At 47.0% G+C, this 25,016-nt stretch overlaps 8 protein-coding genes across 8 annotated transcripts; 3 read left to right on the forward strand and 5 right to left on the reverse strand.

Moving 5' to 3' along the window:
- Positions 1 to 185: 185 nt before the first annotated feature.
- F5147DRAFT_653338 (uncharacterized protein) lies at positions 186 to 2,045 on the forward strand (the record flags this gene model as incomplete). Its single annotated transcript, XM_041433771.1, has 5 exons — positions 186 to 243; positions 355 to 476; positions 584 to 1,150; positions 1,196 to 1,293; positions 1,988 to 2,045. The coding sequence occupies 5 exons, from the start codon at positions 186 to 188 to the stop codon at positions 2,043 to 2,045; spliced, it is 903 nt and encodes a 300-aa protein (XP_041292294.1).
- A 182-nt stretch (positions 2,046 to 2,227) lies between these two features.
- On the reverse strand, positions 2,228 to 3,960 carry F5147DRAFT_774310 (uncharacterized protein; the record flags this gene model as incomplete). Its single annotated transcript, XM_041441589.1, has 13 exons — positions 2,228 to 2,428; positions 2,483 to 2,540; positions 2,598 to 2,829; positions 2,886 to 3,020; positions 3,079 to 3,138; positions 3,191 to 3,236; positions 3,326 to 3,357; positions 3,413 to 3,426; positions 3,485 to 3,513; positions 3,569 to 3,607; positions 3,662 to 3,676; positions 3,727 to 3,746; positions 3,798 to 3,960. 13 exons carry the CDS (start codon positions 3,958 to 3,960, stop codon positions 2,228 to 2,230), a joined length of 1,044 nt encoding a protein of 347 aa, XP_041292295.1.
- An 869-nt stretch (positions 3,961 to 4,829) lies between these two features.
- F5147DRAFT_837387 (uncharacterized protein) lies at positions 4,830 to 7,041 on the reverse strand (the record flags this gene model as incomplete). Its single annotated transcript, XM_041444063.1, has 15 exons — positions 6,850 to 7,041; positions 6,765 to 6,771; positions 6,506 to 6,693; positions 6,408 to 6,440; positions 6,331 to 6,350; positions 6,266 to 6,280; positions 6,174 to 6,212; positions 6,090 to 6,118; positions 6,018 to 6,031; positions 5,927 to 5,962; positions 5,691 to 5,750; positions 5,498 to 5,632; positions 5,203 to 5,434; positions 5,089 to 5,146; positions 4,830 to 5,033 (listed from the first exon to the last, which is right to left on the reverse strand). The coding sequence occupies exons 3-15, from the start codon at positions 6,576 to 6,578 to the stop codon at positions 4,830 to 4,832; spliced, it is 948 nt and encodes a 315-aa protein (XP_041292296.1). The 5' UTR covers positions 6,579 to 6,693; positions 6,765 to 6,771; positions 6,850 to 7,041.
- A 4,322-nt stretch (positions 7,042 to 11,363) lies between these two features.
- Positions 11,364 to 11,813, forward strand: F5147DRAFT_697554 (uncharacterized protein). The gene is made up of 2 exons (XM_041437509.1): positions 11,364 to 11,585; positions 11,641 to 11,813. The coding sequence occupies exons 1-2, from the start codon at positions 11,370 to 11,372 to the stop codon at positions 11,740 to 11,742; spliced, it is 318 nt and encodes a 105-aa protein (XP_041292297.1). The 5' UTR covers positions 11,364 to 11,369; the 3' UTR covers positions 11,743 to 11,813.
- A 325-nt stretch (positions 11,814 to 12,138) lies between these two features.
- Positions 12,139 to 13,768, reverse strand: F5147DRAFT_774313 (uncharacterized protein; the record flags this gene model as incomplete). The annotated part of the gene is made up of 12 exons (XM_041441590.1): positions 12,139 to 12,339; positions 12,395 to 12,452; positions 12,510 to 12,741; positions 12,798 to 12,932; positions 12,991 to 13,050; positions 13,107 to 13,141; positions 13,305 to 13,331; positions 13,390 to 13,418; positions 13,474 to 13,512; positions 13,566 to 13,580; positions 13,631 to 13,650; positions 13,702 to 13,768. 12 exons carry the CDS (start codon positions 13,766 to 13,768, stop codon positions 12,139 to 12,141), a joined length of 918 nt encoding a protein of 305 aa, XP_041292298.1.
- Positions 13,769 to 14,759: 991 nt separating this feature from the next.
- F5147DRAFT_697566 (uncharacterized protein) lies at positions 14,760 to 15,226 on the forward strand. Its single transcript, XM_041437510.1, has 3 exons — positions 14,760 to 14,880; positions 14,997 to 15,094; positions 15,185 to 15,226. The coding sequence occupies exons 1-2, from the start codon at positions 14,772 to 14,774 to the stop codon at positions 15,092 to 15,094; spliced, it is 207 nt and encodes a 68-aa protein (XP_041292299.1). The 5' UTR covers positions 14,760 to 14,771; the 3' UTR covers positions 15,185 to 15,226.
- A 330-nt stretch (positions 15,227 to 15,556) lies between these two features.
- Positions 15,557 to 19,811, reverse strand: F5147DRAFT_774315 (uncharacterized protein; the record flags this gene model as incomplete). Its single annotated transcript, XM_041441591.1, has 23 exons — positions 15,557 to 15,757; positions 15,813 to 15,870; positions 15,927 to 16,164; positions 16,222 to 16,356; positions 16,415 to 16,474; positions 16,527 to 16,592; positions 16,654 to 16,674; positions 16,741 to 16,754; positions 16,813 to 16,841; positions 16,897 to 16,935; positions 16,992 to 17,006; positions 17,065 to 17,093; positions 18,212 to 18,380; positions 18,436 to 18,493; positions 18,551 to 18,782; positions 18,839 to 18,973; positions 19,032 to 19,091; positions 19,363 to 19,372; positions 19,431 to 19,459; positions 19,515 to 19,553; positions 19,604 to 19,622; positions 19,675 to 19,694; positions 19,745 to 19,811. 23 exons carry the CDS (start codon positions 19,809 to 19,811, stop codon positions 15,557 to 15,559), a joined length of 1,743 nt encoding a protein of 580 aa, XP_041292300.1.
- A 1,459-nt stretch (positions 19,812 to 21,270) lies between these two features.
- Positions 21,271 to 24,402, reverse strand: F5147DRAFT_837392 (uncharacterized protein; the record flags this gene model as incomplete). Its single annotated transcript, XM_041444064.1, has 2 exons — positions 21,271 to 21,544; positions 21,602 to 24,402. The coding sequence occupies one exon, from the start codon at positions 24,400 to 24,402 to the stop codon at positions 21,604 to 21,606; it is 2,799 nt and encodes a 932-aa protein (XP_041292301.1). The 3' UTR covers positions 21,271 to 21,544; positions 21,602 to 21,603.
- Between the last annotated feature and the right edge of the window lie 614 nt (positions 24,403 to 25,016).

Raw genomic sequence — 25,016 nt, forward strand, 5'->3', positions numbered from 1 at the left:
AGCCTCAACCGTTTGGTCTCTCTGGAGAAGTCAGTGCGCATGCCTTATCCAATTCTACAAGCACAACCCTGCGATTCCACGAGCTGTAGAAATATGACATCTTCCATCCCAACCATCTGAATCATCCGAAGAACACTATGCGTCGCGTGAGATCCCATGCAACAACGATGAGATTGTTATGGAAAATGTCGGGTAAAAGGGGCGGCCAGCCGGATGCATTAGCATATGCTTTGGATCAAAAAGGTTTTTAGCCTCGCACCGGTGCCAAATTTATCTCCGACCAAGAACCTGGCTTCGTGTCGTTTCTGTTTCCGCGTCTTGATCTTTGGGATATTTGTGGATTTTACCATCCAGGTTGCACACCGTCACAGTATATTGAAGCACAGGTTAAGAACCTCTTGCGTCAGGTAGATTCTCCTTTCACTAATGACTCAAACTTTGCGTACATTTGCTGGAATACCATTCAGAAAAAGGCGGTGAGTGCGAATAGCATCTTTACTGTCAAGGCAAAGACGTACCATGGTATTGCTGAGGAGTTAGAGGCTGTAGGACGTACTCTTCCCCACACTCTTCTCCACCCGAGATAACTCGTAAACGGAAGAAGGTTTCCCCGCGTCAGTCAGAGGTTCATGGCGAAGAGATGGATGTAGACATCCCCGATACTTTGTCGTCCTCTATTATAGCACCTCCTCTATTCTCTGCACAATTATCGCCCATCGTCCCAGAAATTGGCAATTCGCACACAGTTGAAGACGAAAACGGGGACGCAGACATCGTTGCTGCGAGCGAGGGTAAGAAAAGGGACACAAAGTTGTCTTCTCGGGCGAAGGGGAAGAAAAAAGGTTGGAAGCAGGCTGACAGAGTCGAACCCGACGATCTTGCGCACAAATCCCCCACCGATTTCGTTGAGGAAGAGGAGCCGAAACTTACATCGAAGAAGGCACTATCGAAACCCACCTCCGCTGCAACATCGAAATCGAAATCTAAGGCAAAAGGAAAGCGGTTCTCTCGGAAAGTGGACACGAGGACGACGACAGCGACCCTCCTCATTCGAGGTCCCCTAACCAAAGCAACCATTTTCCCGAGGACAAAGACTCGAGACGACGGCCCCAAGAATTCTGAATCCATTGTAATCCCTGAGATAACCAAGGTATCACATGTTCATACTCTTTGATATTACTTACATTCTACCTAGAAGATTCCCCCGAAAAGCGTAGCTGCCCCACCGAAGCAGACTCCGTCTGTCACTATCCAGTCATGCGCCTTCAGCATCAAACCCAAGTCGACCCCAGTGTCAGAGCCCATCCGGCGTGTCAACTCACAACCAAATTTACCGTTCTGGGGCCACGAGCGTAGCATAATATTCTCGAACTCCAATGATCAGACGTGGTCCCAGCACAGACATCCGCATGACCATCAGAATTTGAGCCAAGTCAGTAGAAGTCTGAATTGCTAGGTTAGATAGATTGTATAAAAATGATGAATTGTGGTTACATGCAGAGATAAGTGAAAGATCGACATACCATTGAGACTGTTTTTCTTTTTTGAAATGAAAACGCAATGAACTGGAAGGAACATGCAGCAACAAAACTACCATGTCTGACTCTTCAGTGGAAACAAGTAACATTAATCGCGATATGATCTTACCTCGCAGTGTAAACCACGCAAGTTTTGATCAACACCGTAAAAGAGTCTCTGATAATCCACCCTGCCGAATGCTGTCGCAGTTCACGGGAGTGTTTTATGGTAATCGAGACTGCGAGAAGCATGATATTTACAAGACGGCCACACTATATTACAAAAGTCAATACCCCATAGTAGTGCTTCTGATACGACGGGAGGTGGGTCACGAGTTGTCCTCGAAGATGAGAAGCAGAAGCAAATAGAAACTTGCATCTAACGTTCCGGCGAGTCACGACATCGCCTATAAACATCTCTCGCTCCTCGACTTTCCCGTTCTGTACACTGCTTTCCTTCGTCGATACAGTAGAGATATCCAGGACATTGGTTGCAACACGGTGAATGTCAAGATCTACAGCAAGTGATTCGAATAAACAATACGACGAAAATATTGCCTAAACCTATGTCTCCTTAAGTTGACATCTAATATTGTGACACCAAATAACTACTTGAGCACAGCAACAAGGTTCGGAATAGAAACAAAAAAACAAGTTTCCCGTGCTTCGTGCAAGCACTAGACAACTGTTCGCATCAACTTCACTGAGCATTACACACTGCTTCCAGTTGATATATGCACACGCTCTTGGAAAGCGATTGAGGTCATGCCAGTTGCTGCGTCGGAGTCAGCCACGAGCTTAGCATTATATTCTCGAATGCCAAGGATCAGCCGTGGTCCTAGCACAAACATCACGACCGCCAAAATTTCCAACAAGCCATACAAAGTCTGATCTTCTAGGAGATATCGGTTCTATAGAAATGATAGATCGTGGTACATGTAGAGGTAAGTGAAAGATTCACATACCGTTGATGATGTTGGAGAGAACATAATAATGAGGTTAACGCAAGAGACAGCAACAAAGCTATCGTGTCCGACCCTTCAGTGGAAAAAGGGAACAATAATCACAATATGAACTTACCTCGCAAAGTAAAGCAAATGAGTTTTCATCAACACCGTCAAACAGTCCCCGATAATCTCTCCTGCCCCATGTAATCGCAGTTCGCGGAAGTGTTTTACCGCAATCCAGACTGCGAGACATAGTGTGAGGACCTCCCACACAATGTAGAGTATCCAAGTAACAAAATCCAGAACTAGAGCATCTCCTGTATAGCTAATCCTGCACATATAGGTGCCGGAGAGAATAAGTTCCTCTGGTGTCCATCAATGAGCCCTATGCACGTTCGTTATCATCCATAATTAAGCATACCTCCTGAAGTATGCATCGTTGACATTACGGCTGTCACTCCAGCAAAAGCGTTGATCGCCAGGAAGGTGACAACGAGGAATATCAGGATCTTTCTGTCTCGTTGATACATGGCATGCAGCCGAGTGATGATGATGACTTGCAGCATGTCTCAGTCATTCCAATATCACTGATGTCTCGCAAGTACAAAGCTCACCCCACAGCATCGAAAATACCACAGCACCCGTCCAATCCCATATAGTGTAGATCATCCAACCTGACAAATCCGATCAGTGACCAGTCTCAGGTAGCGCACACTCCAAACAGACTCACATCTTTGGCAGTATAGCATGGTAGCCAGTAGCCATTAGTGGACTGAGAAGTCAGCAAAGAACCGCACCCACTGCTACAGAACACCATGGTTAATTTGAGGGGAATGGCAGGCATTTATACAGAAGGCTCACTGTATCTGTCAGCGAGATGGTCGGAACATTATCTGAATGCCGTTGGTCAGAAGAAGAGATGACAGTGAATGTACTAAGGAGACTCACACACCATGGACAGACTGATTATAAGAGATAGACGATTAGCACAACACCAAATGTTTAGCGTTCCGAACATACGCAGCAGATAGGATCCCAAGGTAGCGCACCTAGTATACTTTCAAGTCAGCACAAAATGGCAACTACGACAAACAAGCAACATACACTGAGATACATCACTGTCATGAGCGACCAGCGTTGTCTCTGTAATTAAGTGTACTTTCACGTGTGTTCCCTCTGCCATGAGACTGTACTCACCCAGACTAATTCGACCTACAAAAGGATTATTAGCAAGACGGGTTCCAGTGATAGTATTGACATACCTCTCGTCCCAATGTTAGTGCTGCAAAATACTTGTGAGACACCAACAGTCCTTTAATGTCATCATGCTTACCCCAATCATATGTTATCACAACGAAGGCGGCAACTGCAAAACCGCAGCCGAGTTCAGATTGAGACATCAGCTCCAACATCTGATGATCTGACTGCTCTCCACGAACCTGGAAAATAGCTGGCAAAACGATGTACATCGATGGACGGCCACCATGTGGGATCATTTGAGACTACTATGGTCATATTGTTAGAGAATGGGTGTGGGTGAGACGTGAACTTGGTAGATTTATAGCGGTAACATTCGAGCTATATGTACGCCGTGCTCGCTATAGTTTGGTAACCGAAATATCAATGAGATCACGGTAAATAGCGCACTCCGCATAGATGTTGGAGTCGGTTCCTGTATTCCTTATATAGAAAATTCATGGACTTGTTCCGTAGAAGCTCTGTCTCAGGCTGTGGCTAGGTTGGGCTGTGCCTAAAGTGTTTCATAACTCTTCGCAAGCAGACGAGGACGAGATTCGGAGGTACAATAACTTGTTCTGAGGTGTTGACGTAGATGCGACAACTCGGATATCAGTAGATAGATTCCATTTTTGCCAGAAGCAGTGTTGAATGTGAACACATTTTGTAACCGATTCCTGGCTATGGTGTGGGGAGGAATCTGATCTGAGAAGCGCAGCTGGTGATGCTACTATATCGACAATGGTAAAGTCCCGGATCCCACTTTCGCGATCGGGGGTTCCGGTTAACCGTGACGTTCAAATTTCAAACGTAACATTAGTGACGCGATCACGCTATAAACATCTCTTCCTCGACTTTCCTGTTCTGTACCGTACTGCTTTCCTTCGTTGGTACAGTAGATCGATATCCAGGACATTGATTGAAACATTGCCAAAGTCAGGACCTATAGCAAATGATTCGAATAAATACTACGAAAATATTGCTTAAACCTATGTCTCCTTGACATCTATTTTGTGACACCAAATAAGTACTTGAGCACCGTAACGAGGCTTAGAATGGAGGCAAAAAAACAAATTTCCCGTGCTCCCTGCAAGCACGAGACAACGGTTCGCGTCAACTTCACCGAGCATTACACACTACTGCTAGTCGATATATGCACACGCTCTTGGAAGGCGATTGAGGTCATGACGGTGGCTGCGTCGGAGTCAGCCACGAGTTCAGCATTATATTCTCGAAGGCCAAGGATCAGCCGTCGTCCTAGCACGAAAATCTGCACGACCTCCAAAATCTGAAACAAGCCAAAAAAAGTCTCATCTTCTAGGACAACTTGATTCTATAGAAATGATAGACCGTGGTCACATGCAGAGGGAAGTAAAAGATTGACATACCGTTGATAATATTGGAGAGAATTCAACGATGAGGGCGAAACATGAAACAGAAACAAAGCTATCATGTCCGACCCTTCAGTGGAAAAAGGGACAATAATCACAATATGAACTTACCTCACAAAATAGAGCACATGAGTTTTCATCAACACCGTAAAACAGTCCCCGATAATCCCTCCTGCCGCATGTAATCGCAGTTCACGGAAGTGTTTTACCGCAATCCGGACTGCGAGACATAGTGTGAGGACCTCCCAAACAATGCAGAGTATCCAAGTAACAGAATTCAGAACTAGGGCATCTCCTGTATAGCTAATCCTGCACTGGTAGGCGCCGGAGAGAATGAGTTCCTCTGGTGTCCATCAATGAGCCCTATGCATGTTCATTTTCATCCTGGGTCCATAATTAAGCGTACCTCCTGAGGTATGTATCGTTGTCATTACGACTGTCACTCCAGCAAAAGTGCTGATCGCCAGGAAGGTGACAACGAGAAATATCAGGATCTTTCTATCTCGTTGATACATGGCATGCAATCGAGTGATGACGATGACTTGCAGCATGTTTCAGTCATTCCAATATCACTGAGGTCTCGCAAGTGCAAAACTCACCCCACAGCATCGCAAATACCACAACAACCGTCCAATCCCATATAGTGTACATTATCCAACCTGACAAACACGATCAGCGACCAGTCTCAGGTAGCACACACTGCAAACAGACTCACATCTTTGGTAGTATAGCGTGACAGCCATTAGTGGACTGAGAAGTCAGCAAAGAACGACACCTACTGCTACAGAACACCACGGTTAATTTGAGGGGAATGACAGACATTTATACAGAAGACTCACTGTATCTGTCAGCGAGATGGTCGGAACATTGTCTGAATGCCATTGGTCAGAAGAAGAGATGATAGTGAATGTACTAAGGAGACATACCCAGGATTGACACGCTGATTATGAGACATAGATGATTGGCACAACACCAAACGTTTAGCCTTCCGAACATACGCAGCAGATAGGATCCCAAGGTAGCGCACCTAGGATACTTTCAAGTCAGCACAAAATGGCAACTACGACAAATAAACTACATACACTGAGATACAACACTGTCATGAGCGACCAGGGTTGTCTCTGTAATTAAATGTATTTTCATGTATGTTCCTCTGGCATGAGACTGTACTCACCCAGACTAATTCGACCTGCAAAAGGATTATTAGCAAGACGGGTTCCGGTGATAGTATTAACATACCTCTTGTCCGAATGTTAGTGCTGAAAAACACTTGTGAGACATCAACAGTACTAGTCCTTTAATGTCATCATGCTCACCCCAATCATATGTTATCACAACGAAGGCGGCAACTGCAAAACCGTAGCCAAGTTCAGATTGAAACATCAGCTTCAACATCCGACTGCTCTCCACAAACCTGCAAAATAGCTGGCAAAACGATGTACATTGATGAACGGCCACCACGTGGGATCATCCGAGACTATGGTCATATTGTTAGAGAATGGGTGTAGGTGAGAGGCGAACTCGGTAAATGTATAGCGGTGACATTCGCGCTATATGTACGTATACCACTATCCGTGCTCACTAGTTTTGTAACCGAAATCACTGCGGAAGTGAGATATTGATCAGATCATATTCCGATGGAGAAAGGGTAAGTGAGTGGACACAAAACGGACCTGGCTGCTAATCCGACACAAATCCGACGTATCGGACGAAGCCTTTGTTTAGTCTACGGCTACAAATGTAAACAGATGCTTTTACCATCATGTCTTTTCCGACATTTGTGCACTCCACATAGATCATGCGGTTGCGGCTCTTGCATTCCTGATATAGAAAATTGATGAACTTTGTTCCCTTAGGTCGGGCTGTGCCTAGAGTGTTTCATAACTCTTCACAAGCAGACAAGTACGAGATTCGGAGAAGAAAGGAACGGTACAAGCTTGAGCTTAGTAGTTGTTCTGAGGTGTTGACGTGGACGCGCCGATAGTAGATAGATTCCATCTTTGGCAGAAGCAGTGTTGGCGCAAAATGCAACGATCGTCTGCGCATAACGCGATCTAATAGTGACACGATCACGTGCGTATCATTTCTGGAGCACGCAAACGCAAGTGTTTTTCATTTCAGTAGTAAACATGTTTACTTATTGAGAAGGGTCGCTTTCCTGATCAGTGAAGGCTTGTTGGCAATAACAAAAACCTATAATCGACCGTGGTATGTAGTGTTCCTTGAATCTATATCTCCATTTTATGTACTGGAAGGATGAGACGGGAGAGGTCTTCGTAAAGGACAAGGAAACGGACGGGATACATTACTGATGATCATGGGTATACTCAGCAGAAGCGCAACAAATGAAAAGCCAGAAGCGAGTCCAGCGTCCACCATGTCTTATTGTTGCTTGAAGATCACCGCTTGAAGGTGTATCAGTTACGGGGGAAGGTGTGGTGGAGGTGGGGATGGCAGTATGCGATTGGGAAGATGACTGAGCCTGAGTTCTGCCACTAGATTGTTGTGTGGCATTGCTATTGGGAGGATGCGAGGTGCTTGCAGCAGGCTTGTTCGATTTCAAGGGAATTATTGGCCTCCGCCTTTCGTGTGCTGATGCGTACCTCTGTGTGATATGAGATGAGATGGGGTTGAATGTCTGAGAAGGGGAGTGTGACATACGCGTTGGGCCTGGTAATGAGAGACATCAACTATTGATGAGGGACGCTCGTGCAGCTCGATATCTTCGGCGCTTGGTCTGCCACTGGCAGAGGGACGATTTCGTACCCAGTGGAAAGGGCGGGGTCGCAAAGACGTGTCGTGGCCATGGGCGTCTGGGTGTATGGGGCGGAATAAAGAGGAAAGCCGGTCACGAAGGGTGCTTGCATGCGATGCGTGCTGAGAACAGGCAAGTCAGGAAAAACAGCACTGTAGATATTAATGACATACGTGAGCCGGATCTGGTAAGTCGTCAAAAGAACCATGAGGCACCCGGCGCTGGGGAATGATGATTGGCTGACGGACTGGACGTAGTGTAGCAGTAGCCTAGAAGTAATAGGTTCAATTGCGATAGGATCTCAGTAAATAAGACCTGATCATAAGAAGTGTCACGTACAGCGAGGACCGGCTTGTCCAACAGAAGTTCGCTAAGGCCAGCTTCTTTTAGTATCCCACAAACGTCCCATGTATAGGCATTTTTGTCGCTGCAGCCAGTGGGTAGTAACTTTCCATCTGCCAAAAATGACACAGAAAGCACCCAATTTACATGGTAGAGGGGCGAACTGATGGGCTGGTTGTTGTCCAGGTTCCATAATCGTGCTGTGTTGTCCCAGGATGCGCTTGCGAGGATGCGGCCATTCGGAGATATTGCAATGAATGAGACAGAGTTAGTGTGCCCATCCAACGCTGCAATCTGTTTCCGAGGTGTGGTACTCCATTTCCTAATCGGGCCATCGTATGACCTTGGTATAAGTGTTTTTCCATCCTGAGTCCAAGCCACACGGTATCAGTTTCAAGAGTAGCGACAAGCTTGCCTGTCTTGGCATCCCAAATTTTAGTATGCTGTAGCAATCCGCTAGTTGCAAGCATGGTCATGTCTGGCGAGTAGACGACTGCCCACACGAATTGGTGCCCTGTCTTGATTGGTGCGATGTTTGCCTCTCCGCTCTCTACATCCCATTGTCTTGCAGTCCCATCGAGAGATCCGCTCAAGACTCGCTGACCGTCTCCACTCCAGCAGACAGAAATTACTCCCCCTGTATGCCCCATCCATTTCACGACGACTTTGCCTGTGTCCATGTCCCACAACCTCACTCCGCCATCCCCACTCCCGCTGACCACTTTCTTCCCGTCCGGAGACAACGCTATGGTCCACATCAGACTGTCTCCGTCCCGCCAGTCGTCTCCTATCTGTTTCCCGCTCTTCAAGTTCCATACCCGCAGCGAGCCATCCATTGAACAAGTCATTATCTGTTGTCCGCCTGGTAGATGTATGGCGCCGCGGACCGAATCGGTGTGTCCCTCAAATTTCTGACGAGGCATTATCCTCGAGGTCTCCTGTTTTTCAACGATGGGCGAAGACATCTAAGCGGAGCTCCGTTTCAGCTTCCATCTCACAAAGTTTAAAACCATCACTTACAACAATATGTTCCTCAGCACGTCACGACGGGTTGACACCAAGGTCCAATGAGCGTTAGGTCAAAAGTGCACTGGAAGTTTGAGCTGGCACGTCCTCGTGTTCGCTTCACAGCTTCTAGTAGGCTGTGCAACTGAAGCGCCCAAGCCTAGTTTCTAATCAACTTTACTATTCTAACTCCCATGTTTATTGTCCGTCCATACACCAAATTTCGCCTCACCACCCTTGCTATATCTTGCAGATGATCTTGTCCTCCCGCATTCTTTTCGATCTCGTCATTTCGTCAAGGGTGAGTCCTCTGTAGCATGGATCATCCAATGTTGTATTGATTCTCCCAACAGGCACGGTGGTCGAGTCGTCGCTCAGCGTTCCGATATGCAACTGGAATATGACATCGACGCTGTCAACGAGGTCATTGAAAAGCGTCTACCTATCCCAGTCCGCGACTTTGCTTTCGGTTCCGGTCTCATGCGTTCCTTCGATGTCAACAAGCCTGGTGCTGAGGTCCACGGACTCAAAGGTGGTGTTGCTGGTGGTTATATCCTCACGGGCCAGTGCAAGAAGTCAAGATTCTTCCGGTGATCGTAACGAAACACTCAGGGCCGGAACCGTGCAAGCCCGTTTCCAGCAGGATCGTCTCTCTGCACGCTGAGAACAATCGCTTGAAATTTGCAGTTTCGGGGAGGACTGATTGTTATTCGCACCAAGATTGATCCTACGCTGTGCAGAGCGGATCGTTTTGTTGGTCAGGTGCTTGGTGCGGTTGGGAAGCTCCCGAAGGTCTATACCGGTGAGCATCCTCGTTTTTGGATATGTCATTGCATTTTCAAGAGAATCTAGAGCTTGAAAATGGTTTGTTCCTTCTCCGCTGATTGCTGGACGTTCGTGCAAAGAAACAAACACAGGTCTCCTCAAAATTTGCCAAGAACGAGCTCCTGGTGATTGACATTGGTTCGACGTAGGCTGGTGGGCAGGTAATGGGCGTCAGAGGGGATCTCGCGAAGGTTCAATGACTTTACCCACATGTACTGAGGTTTGAAATGATGTCGCGCTTTCGAGACGGATCGAGAAACATTGGTGGCTTGTAGGCAAGTGTTTCTGTTGTCTGAGTAGACTGATTCCCTACCTACTTGATGTGACCGGTGGGCTTTGATTCATGTCTTACTCTTCTTAACTTCTTCTACATACTGATCGACGACACCCAGTATAATCACTGCAAACATCGATCAATCAAAACATGGCCGATGTCACAGACGACTGGATTGTCGCTAACAGCGAAGACGAAGATGCTTTACGACCTCTTCAAATTGCTGACCAAAGCGGCCTCTTGAGCGGAACCCCGTTTTCTACAGGCCCGAAAATGATACTACAGCGTTAGGAATTCTTCAAGCTTCATGTCCTATACCGCATGCTAACTGGACACGGATTTGCAGCCTCCACAATTCAGACTGCTTCATTTAGCCGAGAACCAGGCCTAAACCGAAGCCTAAAGCTAGGACATCGCCTCCACTGAAGGTTCCTGAACACAGCATCGTCGATACTCAGCCGAGCAACATGGTGGTTCGCAAGAGCCAGTGCTTCCGTCTCAACTATCTTTACGACATCGTGTCTCCCGTCTTCTATTCCCGCTTTACACGATTTGTCTTCTCCGCCCTCTTCTCCACCCGAGATAACTCGTAAACGGAAGAAGGTTTCCCCGTTTCAGTCAGAGGTTCATGGCGAAGAGATGGATGTAGACGTCTCCGATACTTCGTCGTCCTCTATTATAGCACCTCCTCTATTCTCTGCACAAATATCGCCTGTCGTCCCAGAAATTGACAATACAAACACACTTGAAGACGAAAACGGGGACTGCAGACATCGTTGCTGCGAGCAAGGGTAAGAAAAAGGACATAAAATTGTCTTCTCGGGCGAAGGGGAAGAAAAAAGGTCGGAAGCAGGCTGACAGAGTCGAACTCGACGATCTTGTGCACAAATCCCCCACGGATGAACCAGCTGCAGGTAATGATGATATCGAAGACGACGATTTCATTGAGGAAGAGGAACGCCATTGGTAAAGTCTTCGCAAACGATGCTTTCGCGGATTGCCCCGCTCCACCCCAGCCGACGGACCCCTCCACCACCATTACCGAGCCCTCCCCCGCCGAAGAAGAGCAATAAGCAAATGGAGATAGAAGAGCGTATCGAGGAGGAGCTGTCGGAGACTGTTGAGGGGTGGTCGTGTATGACTGACGAGGAGAGGAAGAACTTGCGGAGAGCGCGAATTGATGCTGAGTTGCGTTATGAATATCGATCATGGAACCTTCCCTTCTTCAATATTCAAATCTCCCAGTGCACCACCACGACCTGGAGCACTCTCACACTTTCGAGATCCGAAAATGTAATGCAAGGCCTCAGCTTCGGTACCTCATTTATCATGCTCACAACCTATGTAGCATCAAGCAGCGGATGCTCGGCTCTTGCACTATCAGTTTATTGCTGGTCCTGGTGACTGCATATCCGTTCCTGGTCCGTTGCTGTCACCGTTTGATGGTTAGTATGGTATTTCCAGACGTCAGCACTGGATTTCTTCAAATTCCTCTGACTTCATAGAGGCACTGGGTCGCAGCTAAAAAATCATGGTCTTCATAGCACGATGTCTATTAGCGTACATGTATCACCCAGTAGTGTTTCATTGACAATCCGAGACAGTTCATATTCATATCCGTATTTCCGCCTCGTCGAACAAAAGTGAAAAGCAAACTCCTCTACCAGCATCAACCTCGTCCAAACTCATCAAGTATGCATCGCATCATCAAGCTACGCATACACGACCGTGCTCCGCGCACCTTGGAATCATCCTGGTTTGATCTTCCGCAAGCCAGTTGGCGTAAGTCAGATGAAAAGACAGCGGTGGGACGTTGAATGAGGCGAGAAGACGAATCGAGGATGGATTACACACTACTGCCAGTCGATATATGCACACGCTCCTGGAAAACGATTGAGGTCATGCCAGTTGCTGCGTCGGAGTCAGCCACGAGTTTAGCATTATATTCTCGAATGCCAAGGATCAGCCGTGGTCCTAGCACGAACATCACGACCTCCAAAATCTGAAACAAGCCATACAAAGTCTGATCTTCTAGGAGATAACGGCTCTGTAGAAATGATAGATCGTGGTCACATGTAGAGGGAAGTAAAAGATTGACATACTGTTGATAATTTGGGATAGAAATCAAGGATGAGGGCGCAACACGAAACAGCGACAACACTACCAAGTCCGACCCTTCAGTGGAAAAAGGGAACAATAACCACAATATGAACTTACCTCGCAAAGTAAAGCAAATGAGTTTTCATCAACACCGCAAAACAGTCCCCGATAATCCCTCCTGCCGGATGTAATCGCAGTTCACGGAAGTGTTTTACCGCAATCCAGACTGCGAGACATAGTGTGAGGACCTCCCACACAATGAAGAGTATCCAAGTAGCAATATCCAGAATTAGAGCATCTCTTGTATAGCTAATCCTGCACATATAGGTGCCGGAGAGAATAAGTTCCTCTGGTGTCCATCAATGAGCCCTATGCACGTTCGTTTTCATCCATAATTAAGCGTACCTCCTAAAGTATGCCTCGTTGACATTACGGCTGTCACTCCCGCAAAAGTGTTGATCGCCAGGAAGGTGACAACGAGAAATATCAGGATCTGCCTGTTTCGTTGATACATGGCATGCAACCGAGTGATTATGATGACTTGCAGCATGTTTCAGTCATTCCGATATCACTGAGGTCTCGCAAGTGCAAAGCTCACCCCACAGCATCGAAAATACCACAGTAATTGTCCAATCCCATATGATGTACACCATCCAGCCTGACAAATCCGATTAACGACCAGTCTCAGGTAACACACACTCCAAACAGACTCACATCTTTGGTAATATAGCGTGGCAGCCATTAGTGGACTGAGAAGTCAGCAAAGAACGACACCTACTGCTACAGAACACCACGGTTAATTTGAGGGGAATGACAGGCATTTATACAGAAGACTCACTGTATCTGTCAGCGAGATGGTCGGAACATTGTCTGAATACCGTTGGTCAGAAGAAGAGATGACAGTGAACGTACTAAGGAGACACACCAACCATGGACAGACTGATTATAAGAGATAGACGATTAGCACAACACCAAATGTTTAGCGTTCCGAACCTACGCAGCGGATAAGATCCCAAGGTAACGCACCTAGTATACTTTGAAGTCAGCACACAATGGCAACTACGACAAACAAGCTACACACACTGAGATACATCACTGTCATTAGGGACCAGCGTTGCCTCTGTAAACAAGTGTACTTTCATGTATGTTCCTCTGGCATGAGACTGTACTCACCCAGACCAATTCGACCTGCAAAAGGATTATCAGCAAGACGGGTTACGGTGATAGTATTGACATACCTCTTGTCCAAATGTTAGTGCTGAAAAATACTTGTGAGACACCAACAGTCCTTTAATGTCATCATGCTCACCCCAATCATATGTTATTACAACGAAGGCGGCAACTGCAACACCGTAGTCAAGCTCAAATTGAGACATTAGCTTCAAGATCCGATTTCTCTCCACGAACCTACAAAATAGCTGGAAAAACGATACGCACTGATGGACAGCCACCAAGTGGGATCATTTGAGACTATGGTCATATTATTAGAGAATGGGTGTGGGTGAGAGCTCAACTTGGTAAGTGTATAGCGGTAACATTCGAGCTATATGTATGCCGTGCTCACAATAGTTTGGTAACCAAGATCAAGGTAAATATTTGTGCACTCCAGTTGCGGTTGCGGTTCCTGTATTCTTTATAATAGAAAATTGATGAATTTGTTCCCTGGAAGCTCCGTCTGCGGCTAGGTTGGGCTGTGCCTAGAGTGTTACATAACTCTTCGCAAGCAGACGAATACGAGATTCGGAGGTACAATAACTTGTTATCATGGGACAACGCGAAGAAAGGAACGGTACAAGCTTGAGCTCAGTAGTTGTTATGAGGTGTTAACGTGGACGCAATGATAGTAGATAGATTCCATATACTTTGGCAGAAGCAGTGTTGAATGTGGACACATTTTGTAATTGATTTCTGGCTATGCTGTGGCGATGAATCAGTACTTACTTGATTGATATGAGAGGTAACGATATACATACTAGTGCTGGTGATGCTATGTCACAGTGGTAAAGTTTGGGTAAAGTCCCACTTTCGGTCCCTCGCAGCCTGCATCCGGCACAATTCATTAGTGACACGATCACGTGCATGTCGTGACGGTGTCCCGGCTTCTTAACTTCTTCTACATACTCACCCAGGATAATCATTGCAAATATCTATCAATTAAAACATGGCCAATGTTACAGACGACTGGATTGTCGTTGACAGCGAGGACGAAGATGCTTTACGACCTCTTCAAATTTCTCAAACGGTCCTTCCTATTCGCCATTGGTGAAGTCTTCGCGAACGATGCTTTCGCGGATTGTACCACTTCACCCCAACCGACGGACCCCTCCACCACCACTACCGAGACCTCCTCCACCGAAGAAGAACAAGAAGCAAATAGAGATGGAGGAGCGTATCGAGGAGGAGCTGTCGGAGACTGTTGAGGGGTGGTCGTGTATGACTGACAAGGAAAGGAGGGACTTACGGAGAGTGCGAATTGGTGCTGAGTTAGGTTATGAATATCGATCATCGATCATGGAACCTTCCCTTCTTCAATATTCAAATCTCCCAGTGCACCACCACGACCTGGGGCACTCACACTTTCGAAATTCGAAAATCTAATGCAAGGTTCCAACTTCGGCACCTCATTTATCATGCTCATAACCTATGTAGCATCAAGCAGCGGATGCTCGACTCTTGCACTATTTCTGGCGCTGGTGCTCTGATGTCCGTTCGTGGTCTGTTGCTGTCACCGTTTGGAACCACGTCAACAAACCGTTTAATGGTTGGTGTGCTATTTCCACACGTTAGCACTATGGATTTCTTTAAATTCCCCTGACTTCATAGAAACACTGGGTTTCAGCTAAAGAATCATGGTCCTCATAGCACAATGTCTATTAGCGTACATGTATCACCCAGTAGTGTTTCAGTGACAATCCGAGACAGTTCATATTCATATCCGTATTTCCGCCTCGTCGAACAAAAGTGAAAGGCAAACTTCTCTACCAGCATCAACCTCGTCAACACTCATCAAGTATGCCTCGCATCATCAAGCTACGCATACACAACCGTGCTCCGCGCACCTTGGAATCATCCTGATTTGATCTTCCGTAAGCCAGTTGGCGTAAGTCAGATGAAAAGACAGGGGTGGGACGTTGAAGGAGGCGAGAAGATGAATCGAGGATGGATTACACACTACTGCCAGTAGATATATGCACACGCTCCTGGAAAACGATCGAGGTCATGCCGGTTGCGTCGGAGTCAACCAGGAGTTCAGCATTATATTCTCGAATGCCAAGGATCAGCCGTGGTCCTAGTACGAACATCTGCACGACCACCAAAATCCGAAACAAGCCAGACAAAGTCTGATATTCTAGGAGAGATTGGGTCTATAGAAATTATAGATTGTGGTCACATGTAGAGGTAAGTGAAAGATTGACATACCGTCCATGATATTGGATAGAAATCAGAGATGAGGGCGAAGCAAGAGGCAGCAACAGAACTATGATGTCCGACCCTTCAGTGGAAAAAAGGACAATAATCACAATATGAGCTTACCTCGCAAAGTAAACCACGTGAGCTTTCATCAACACGGTAAAAAAGTCCCCGATAACCCCTCCTGCCGCATGTAATCGCAGTTCACGGAAGTGTTTTACCCCAATCCAGACTACGAGACATAGTGCGAGGACCTCCCAAACAATGAAGATTATCCAAATAACAGAATAAAGAACTAGGGTATCCGAGTCTCCTGTATAGCCAATCGTGCACTTGTAGGTGCCGGAGAGAATGAGTTCCTCTGGTGTCCATCAATGAGCCCTATGCACATTCATTTTTCATCCATAATTAAGCATACCTCCTGAAGTATGCATCGTTAACATTAAGACTGTCACTCCACCAAAAGTGCTGACTGCCAGGAAGGCGACAACGAGAAATATCAGAATCTTTCTGGATTGTTGATACATGGCATGCAACCGAGTGATTGTGATGGCTTGCAGCATGATTCAGTCATTCCAATGTCACTGAGGTGTCGCAAGTGCAAAGCTCACCCCACACAATCGCAAAAACCACAAGACCTGTCCATTCACACATAATGTACATCATCCAACCTGACAAATCCGATCAGTGATCAGTCTCAGGTAGCACACACTCCAAACAGACTCACATCTTTGGTAGTATAGCGTGCAGCCATTAGTGGACCGAGAAGTAAGCAAAGAACCACACCCACTGCTATAGAACACCATGGTTAATTCGAGGGGAATGACAGGCATTTATACAGAAGACTCACTGTATCTGTCAGCGAGATGGTCTGAAGATTGCCTGAATGCCGTTGATCAGAAGAAGCAAAGATAGCGAATGAACTAAAGAGACATACGTAGGACATCCAGGCTGATTATGAGAAATAGACGGTTAGCACAACACTAATTGTTTAGCCTTCCGAACATACGCAGCAACTAGGATTGCAAGGTAGCGCACCTAGGATACCTTCAGGTCAGCACAAAATGACAAATTCGACAAACAAGCTACATACACCGAGATACATCACCGTCATTAGGGACCAGCGTTGCCTCTGTAAATAAGCCCATTTTCATGAGTGTGTTACCTCTGCCATGAGACTCTGCTCACCCAGATGAGTTCGACCTATAAAAGGATTCTTAGCGAGATGGCTAGCGCTGCTCTGGTCATGGCATCGACATACCTCTTGTCCGAATGTGAGTGCTGAAAATACTTGTAAGATATCAGTAATCCTATAATATTATCGTGTTCACCCCACTCATATGTTATCACAACGAAAGCGGCAACTGCAAAACCGTAGCCAAAGTTCAGATTGAGACACCAGCTTCAACGAATCAACATCCGACTACTCTCCACGAACCTCCAAAATAGCTGGAAAAACGATCCATACTGATGGTCAGCCACCAAGTGGGATCATTTGAGACTATGGTCATATTGTTAGAGAATGGGGTATGGGTGAGAGGTGAACTTGGTAAATGTATAGCGGTGACTCGGACATCGCGCTACATGTACGCCGTGCCAACGCTGTGCTCACTATAGTTTGGTAACCATAAGATCACGTTAAATATTTGTGCATTCCACATAAGTACTAGATCAAGTTGCGGTTGCGGTTCTTGCATTCGGGGGGGGGAGGCTCCTTATATAGAAAATCGATGAACTTGTTCCCTGCATCAGAGATAGAGTGTTACATTATAACTCTTCGCAAGCAGACGAGTACGAGATTCGGAGGGACGATACATCGATAGCTCGTTCTGAGGTGTTGACGTGACGACGATAGTAAATAGATTCCATTTTTGACAGAAGCAGTGTTGGCATCAAATGTGGCACATTTTGTAACACGAATATCACTGATTTCTGGCCATGCTGTGGCGATGAATTAATCAGTACTTGATTCGTCTGATCAGTCATGATCTCTTGTGAAAGGTGGTGTTATGTGGTAAAGTCCCACTTTCGGTCCTTTCTGGGAGGTATCAGTGACGCGGCTGTCACCGTTTGGAACCACGTCAACAAACCGTTTGATGGTTAGTATGTGTTTCAGTGACAGTCCGAGACAGTTCGTATTCATATCCGTATTTCTGCCTCGTCGAACAAAAGTGAAAGGCAAACTCCTCTACCAGCATCAACCTCGTCAAAACTCATCAAGTATGCATCGCATCATCAAGCTACGCATACACGACCGTGCTCCGCGCACCTTGGAATCATCCCGAGTTGATCTTTCGTAAGCCAGTTGGCGTAAGTCAGATGAAAAGATAGGGTGGGACGTTGAAGGAGGCGAGAAGATGAATCGAGGATGGATTATTACACACTACTGCCAGTTGATATATGCACACGCTCCTGGAAAACGATTGAGGTCATGCCGGTTGCTGCGTCAGAGTCAACCATGAGTTCAGCATTATATTCTCGGATGCTAAGGATCAGCCGTGGTCCTAGCACGAACATCACGACCTCCAAAATCTGAAACAAGCCATACAAAGTCTGATCTTCTAGGAGATATCGGTTCTATAGAAATGATAGATCCTGGTCAGATGTAGAGGTAAGTGAAAGATTGACATACTGTTGATAATGTTGGATAGAAATCAAGGATGAGGGCGAAACACGAAACAGCGACAACGCTATCAAGTCCGACCCTTCAGTGGAAAAAGGGAACAATAATCACAATATGAACTTACCTCGCAAAGTAAACCACGTGAGTTTTCATCAACACCGTAAAACAGTCCCCGATAAACCCTCCTGCCGAATGTTGTCGCAGTTCACGGAAGCGTTTTACCGTAATCAAGACTGCAAGACATAGTTCAAGGACCTCCCACACAATGTAGAGCATCCAAGTAGCAGAATCCAGAACTAGGGCATCTCCTGTATAGCTAATCTTGCACATATAGGTGCCGGAGAGAATAAGTTCCTCTGGTGTCCATTAATGAGCCATATGCACGTTCGTTTTCATCCATAATTAAGCGTACCTCCTGAAGTATGCATCGTTGACACTACGGCTGTCACTCCAGCAAAAGTGTTGATCGCCAGGAAGGTAACAACAAGAAATAGCAGGATCTTTCTGTCTCGTTGATACATGGCATGCAACCGAGTGATGATGATGACTTGCAGCATGTTTCAGTCATTCCGATATCACTGAGGTCTCGCAAGTGCAAAGCTCACCACACAACATCGCAAATACCACAGCAACCGTACAATCCCATACAGTGTACATCATCAAACCTGACAAATCCGATCAGTGACCAGTCTCAGGTAGCACACACTCCAAACAGACTCACATCTTTGGTAATATAGCGTGGCAGCCATTAGTGGGCTGAGAAGTCAGCAAAGCACCACACCCACTGCTACAGAACACCACGGTTAATTTGAGGGGAATGACAGGCATTTATACAGAAGACTCACTGTATCTGTCAGCGAGATGGTCGGAACATTGTCTGAATACCGTTGGTCAGAAGAAGAGATGACAGTGAAAGTACTAAGGAGACACACCAACCATGGACAGACTAATTATGAGAGATAGACGATTAGCACAACAGCAGATGTTTAGCCTTGCGAACATACGCAGCAGATAGGATCCCAAGGTAGCGCACCTAGGATACTTTCAAGTCAGCACACAATGGCAACTACGACAGACAAGCTACATACACTGAGATACATCACTGTCATTAGGGACCAGCGTTGCCTCTGTAAATAAGTGTATTTTCATGTGTGTTCCCTCTGGCATGAGACTCTACTCGTCCAGATGAGTTCGACCTATAAAAGGATTCTTAGCGAGATGGCTGCTCCGGTCATGGCATCGACATACCTCTTGTCCGAATGTGAGTGCTGAAAATATTTGTAAGATATCAGTAATCCTTTAATATTATCGTGTTCACCCCAATCATACATCACCGCAACAAAGGCGGCAACTGCGATACCAGAGCCAAAGTTAGATTGAGACATTCAAGTCAGCGCTCAGCTTCAACATCCGACTGCTCTCCACGAACCTCCAAAATAACCGGAAAACCGATATACCTTGATGGACGGCCACCAAGTGGGATCATTTGAGACTATGGTCATATTGTTAGAGAATGGGTGTGGGTAAGAGGTGAACTTGGTAAACGTATAGCGGTGACATTCGCGCTATATGTACGTACACCACTATCCGTGCTCACTATAGTTTTGTAACCGAAATATCAATGAGATTGAGGTAGATATTTGTGCACTCCACATAGATCAAGTAGGGCTGCTCACTTCTGGTGGCAGCTCTGTCCTGTTCGGACCTTTACTAGGTATGACGTTCGCTCTCAAGATCTAGGGAAAACTGTCACATTGTGCGGGCGTCGGCTTACGCGCAACGAGTGCCTACTACTACACCTACCAGCGGTGGATTACATCAATATTGCGTGTTGTGGCATAGCCCGCCCTGTTTGTGTGCTGCTTCCCTGTGGCCCTGTCATTGAGATGGCGTTCGATGCTCGCGCGAATTTTCACCCCTGGCCTTGAAAGATTGTTGTGGGCGTGTTTAGAGTTTTGGAGCCGACATTTCGTTTCAATAGCACGAATGAAGAGGGCTGCTGTCACATACATAAAAATTCGAGTTCACTTGGATTCAAGCGCCGTCCTAAATAGGAGTTGTACCTAAACCTTACGGCACACAGCGCCACTGGTAGTACTAGTAAGGTTTGATGATGCTTAGCGCAAACTGAATGAGTTGAGCGGGCCTTGATGCAGCCAACTGCTTAGTACATTTTACAGTGCGACACCTGGGTAGAGGTACCTATGTTATACATATGTTTCGGATTCTATAACACTCGGATCACCTGCAAGGCTGTGGCAGTCGAGCCAGCGCATCGTTTGAATGGTATACCTCGTGGTACAGGAGGTCGAAGGTCAGCCCAGCTGAGTTTACCTGTCAGAAAATGACATCGCCTAATCTTCGTGGGCTGAGCTCGCGAACTGAGCCCTAGAATTGAGGTTCAGATGGCAGGTCTCAATGTCATGTGAAATGTCAAGGCAATACGTACTTGGTATTTAGCTTGTCGTGTATACTTACGCAGATATATCACTGCAAACATCTATCAATTAAAACACATATGGCGATGTTACACACGACTGGATTGTCGCTGACAGCGGCGAAGACGAAGATGCCTTACTACGACCTCTTCAAATTGCTGACCAAAGCGGCCCCCATTTTCTACGGGCCCAGAAATGATACTACAGCGTTAGGAATTCGTATCCTATACCGCATGCTAACTGGACACGGATTTGCAGCATCAACAATTCAGACTGCTCCATTTATTACCAGTAAGACACAGACTCCCCAGCGAGGACATGAACCTCTCAACGGTCCGAGTCTCGGGGCATCATGACCATGGGATGTGTTTTGAATCGACGCTTTCGTGGACGCAACCGCAAAATTCACGTATATAGATAGACAAACTATATAAACAAGACGAACCGCGCAGCGGCAATCACTTCAATATACAATAAGTCATAACTTATTAACGCACTGTCAAGTTCTTCTCCAACTAACTGCAGCTCTTTGTCACATCGAAAACGGAACAGAGTACCGCTTTTGCAAACTGTAGTGAACCAGAAGGGTAGGATCTGCTAGCGTGAGTATGCGCTGGAAGCACTTGAGCAACGTGCAGGAGAAATAAATACTATCTACCGCTTTCTTATTGATGATGTCCCTACTCACGTGTGCAGGTTAGTTTCTGAGTCGCGAACATCGTTAGCAACACACGGACCTTCATACTTCGGGTGAAGTAAAATTCTGCACTTCGAATAAAATAGCAAAGCAAGACCGGAGGCCCTTCAAACACCACTGCCTTTCGAGCCAGCAGAGGAGATGGTGACTCCAGAAAGACTTGAACAGGTGATTGAGTATGTTGTCCCATGGACTGTGAGCTCGCGAGAGGTGGAACGCCCAATTCTGACATGCATAATTGAGAGCGTCAGAAGCTGATCGACTTCGTTCCTGTGCTTCGTGTGCGAAACGCTCAAAGGCCATCATAGCGTGGAATATCTCTATGTCTGGTGGGAAACGGCATTGCGGTAAGGCGGAAGAAGGATCTTGATGCCTTAATGCCAGGAACACCGGGAACATCAAGAAATCCGGTAAACTCTTGAACTGCTGAATTGCTTGGAAAGCTGCAAGCGAGAGCAATTCCGGGACGATTGTATACTCGCTGGCTGCTTCCAAAGTCCTCGAGAATTCCTCCATTGTCACCCAGACAGACGCCGCAGCAGTCGACTGCCAAGCTTGACCATGTGGCGTGTGCAGCCAGTCTTGGCCGCTCTGGGTCTGCAGCCATTCTCGTCCGCTCTGGGTCTTCAGCCAATCTCGCCCACCTTGGGTCTGCAGCAATTCTTGTCCGGGTTGGGTCTTCAGTCGCTCTCGCCCGCTCTGAGTCTGCAACCACTGTCGTCTGCTCTGGGTTGGCAACAAGTCTTGTCGACTCTGGGTTTGCAGCCAGTCTTGTCCACTATGGGTCTGCAACCACTCTCTCCCGCTCTCGTCCCTAAGCCATTCTCGCCCACTCTCAGTCTTCAGCCAGCCTTCTCCATTCAGGGTCTGGAACGAGTCCCGCGTGTGCTGGGTATATGAGTCTTGACCTCGCCGGGTCTGTAACCAGTCTTGTCCCCACCGGGTCTGTAACCAGTCTTGCCCCCACCGAGTCTGCAACCAATCTTTCCCCCACTGGGTTTGCAGCCAATCTTGCCCCGACTGCGTCTGCAGCCAATCTCTCCCGCTCTGTGTCCCCAGCCAAGATGGCCAGGCCTCAGTCAGCGAGCCTTTCCTCCCCTGGGTTAGCAGCCAGTCTCGGACGCTATGAGCTTTCGGTAAGAATGTCTTCCCCTGGGTCTGGAGCCAGTCTATCCTCCACCGAATCTGCAGCCAGTCTTTCCCCTCTTGGGTCTCCAGCCAAGCGCACCCGTCAAGGGTCTCTAACCAGGAAAGTAAATCTGACTTATGACTTCCCCGAAGCCACTGCAGGGCTATAAGGACTGTGAATGGCGTCGGTGGCTCGACGATGAAGGCTAATTCTTGCTTTAAGCTCTGGGGCTCGTGGGGTTTCATAGACCGGCTATGCGTCTTCAATTGCGATAGTGCGTCCAACAAGGCCGTGCTTCGTGGGATGGCTTGCACCATCAAGTAGAGACATGAACGAGCGAGTAAGGGGTGGGGGTATCTGATATGTTGCACCCCAGGGAGATTGCAGTTCGAAGGGTTAAGAACGTAGTCACGAACGGACGAGTGAAAGATATTCACTGGGAGACTGCGGTCCGTAGGAATGTCCATGATTGACCGTAGCTGCGCCAGCACTGTCTCCACATCCCTGCCTTCCCCAGGGCCAAGAAGTTCCATGATTTGTGAGATTGAAAGAGGGTTTGCAAGGGAGGCAACAACAGATAAGTGCAAATATGCTCGCGCGGGGTTGGCACATGTGGCGAGAATACGGTCATATAACTCATAAACTTCCGTTCCTGGGAGCAACTCGCTAGTAAACTCTAGCATGAGATGGAGCCGATCGTGGGGATCATGATATCCATCATCGACAAATTTCATCATCGTAGACGCTACAATGAAACGTCTCCCTGCTCGACTAGCCAACCGTGCAAGTTCGCGTGATGTTGGCTGGGGAAAATTGGAATATCGATTTCGCAGTTTTCTGAAGGAATGTTCCAGGAAAATGTAGATGTCATCGTCAACATCTGCGCCGTCTAATGAGATGATTGTAGCAATACTCTCTCCAGAAATTTCCACTGGTATCTCGTACACCAGTGGGTGAACGTCTTCAACTTGAATGGCTTCACGGATGTACGCTTCCGAGCGACTCGTGAGTAGGATATGGATTACGGGCAAATTGGGTTGACGAAGAGCGTAACCGAGTAGGGAAATGAGATCCGCAACTTCAGTTTCGGACATGCATTCATCAAGGGCATCGACAACGAACGCCGAAGGCGGACACTCGCGCAGTCTAGATTGAAGCCTCTGCAGAGGTTTCAGAAAGAGTCCCTCCATCTGGTCGCGGAGAGACTTGTTGGAATCCAAAAGAGCAGGATTCTCGCGGATGGTTCTGTTCAACTCCTCTCGGACGCTGGGAAAATTGCAGGCAAGCTGGTATGCGAGCGTCGCAAAAAAATGACCAGTTGTGCAGCGTTCGGTGTGCTTGCGCGAGAAAAAGAATGTGCCTGCGAGCCGCTTCTCGATGTTCGTCTCTTCTGTTACTTGCAGATTTCTCATTCTGTCAGCTACGGTGAATGCAACAGCAGACTTTCCGACGCCTGCTGTGCCATGCAGCCAGATGAGTCGACTCTTTTTTTGGTCGTCTAACAATCTGTAGATGTAGTCGAGAAGATCTACCCGCGTCCCTTCCAAACACTTCGGATGAGGCTGACGTTCGCGGGAGTTATACTCAGCACCCTTAACGGCGATGCGGGACAGACTCTCCCACATGCCTTCAGGTGATTGGCGCACTGCGAATGAAGTCAGCGATCGAGGTAATGGATAGAAGACACTGATACTGATACTGACATTGATCATGATTCATTGTGTGATGGTGGCAGAATATGCCAGAATTGTCCGGGGAGGTGCTAGTTAGGTTAGAAAGTGCAGTTAGCTATCATATGAACGATGTCATTTTTGATGGAAGACGTACGACAACGTTAGCCAATGATCAAAGTCTAGGGCTTAATAGACCTTCTGGGGCTGGGGGAGGTCGCAAGAAGTGATGAATCGTTGGTCTGGTGTCGTGCGCCTGCTGGGGATTGTGGAAGAGTGAAGAACTCGTTCGTTGGTAACAAGAGCGCGGGTGTGCAGGTATTGATGCTGTGTCGAGTAGTATGATACGTAACATATGCATTGTGTGCATGAGGGAGGACACGAGGATACGGCGAGTTCTAAGTCGTTGTCAACATTTAGCGGCCTTGCCCATTGGAATGGGCGAACATACTTACGAAATGTCGTTGTTTGCTGTCAAAGTCCGAGGACGACATGGTTCCCTCCCGAAACTGGTGTGTTCAGTTTTAGATTTTGGACCACCTGTGCTTGAGATTGAACGGATGAATTTTTCAGTGATTACGGATCCAGTGCCATAAAGAATTGTAGTAGCACTCGGTCGCACCAATCCCGATTGCCTTTGCCTTGCGTCCCATCAA

This window comes from Suillus discolor (assembly GCF_016758755.1).
Source record: "Suillus discolor strain FC423 chromosome Unknown F5147scaffold_31, whole genome shotgun sequence".
NCBI lineage: Eukaryota > Fungi > Basidiomycota > Agaricomycetes > Boletales > Suillaceae > Suillus > Suillus discolor.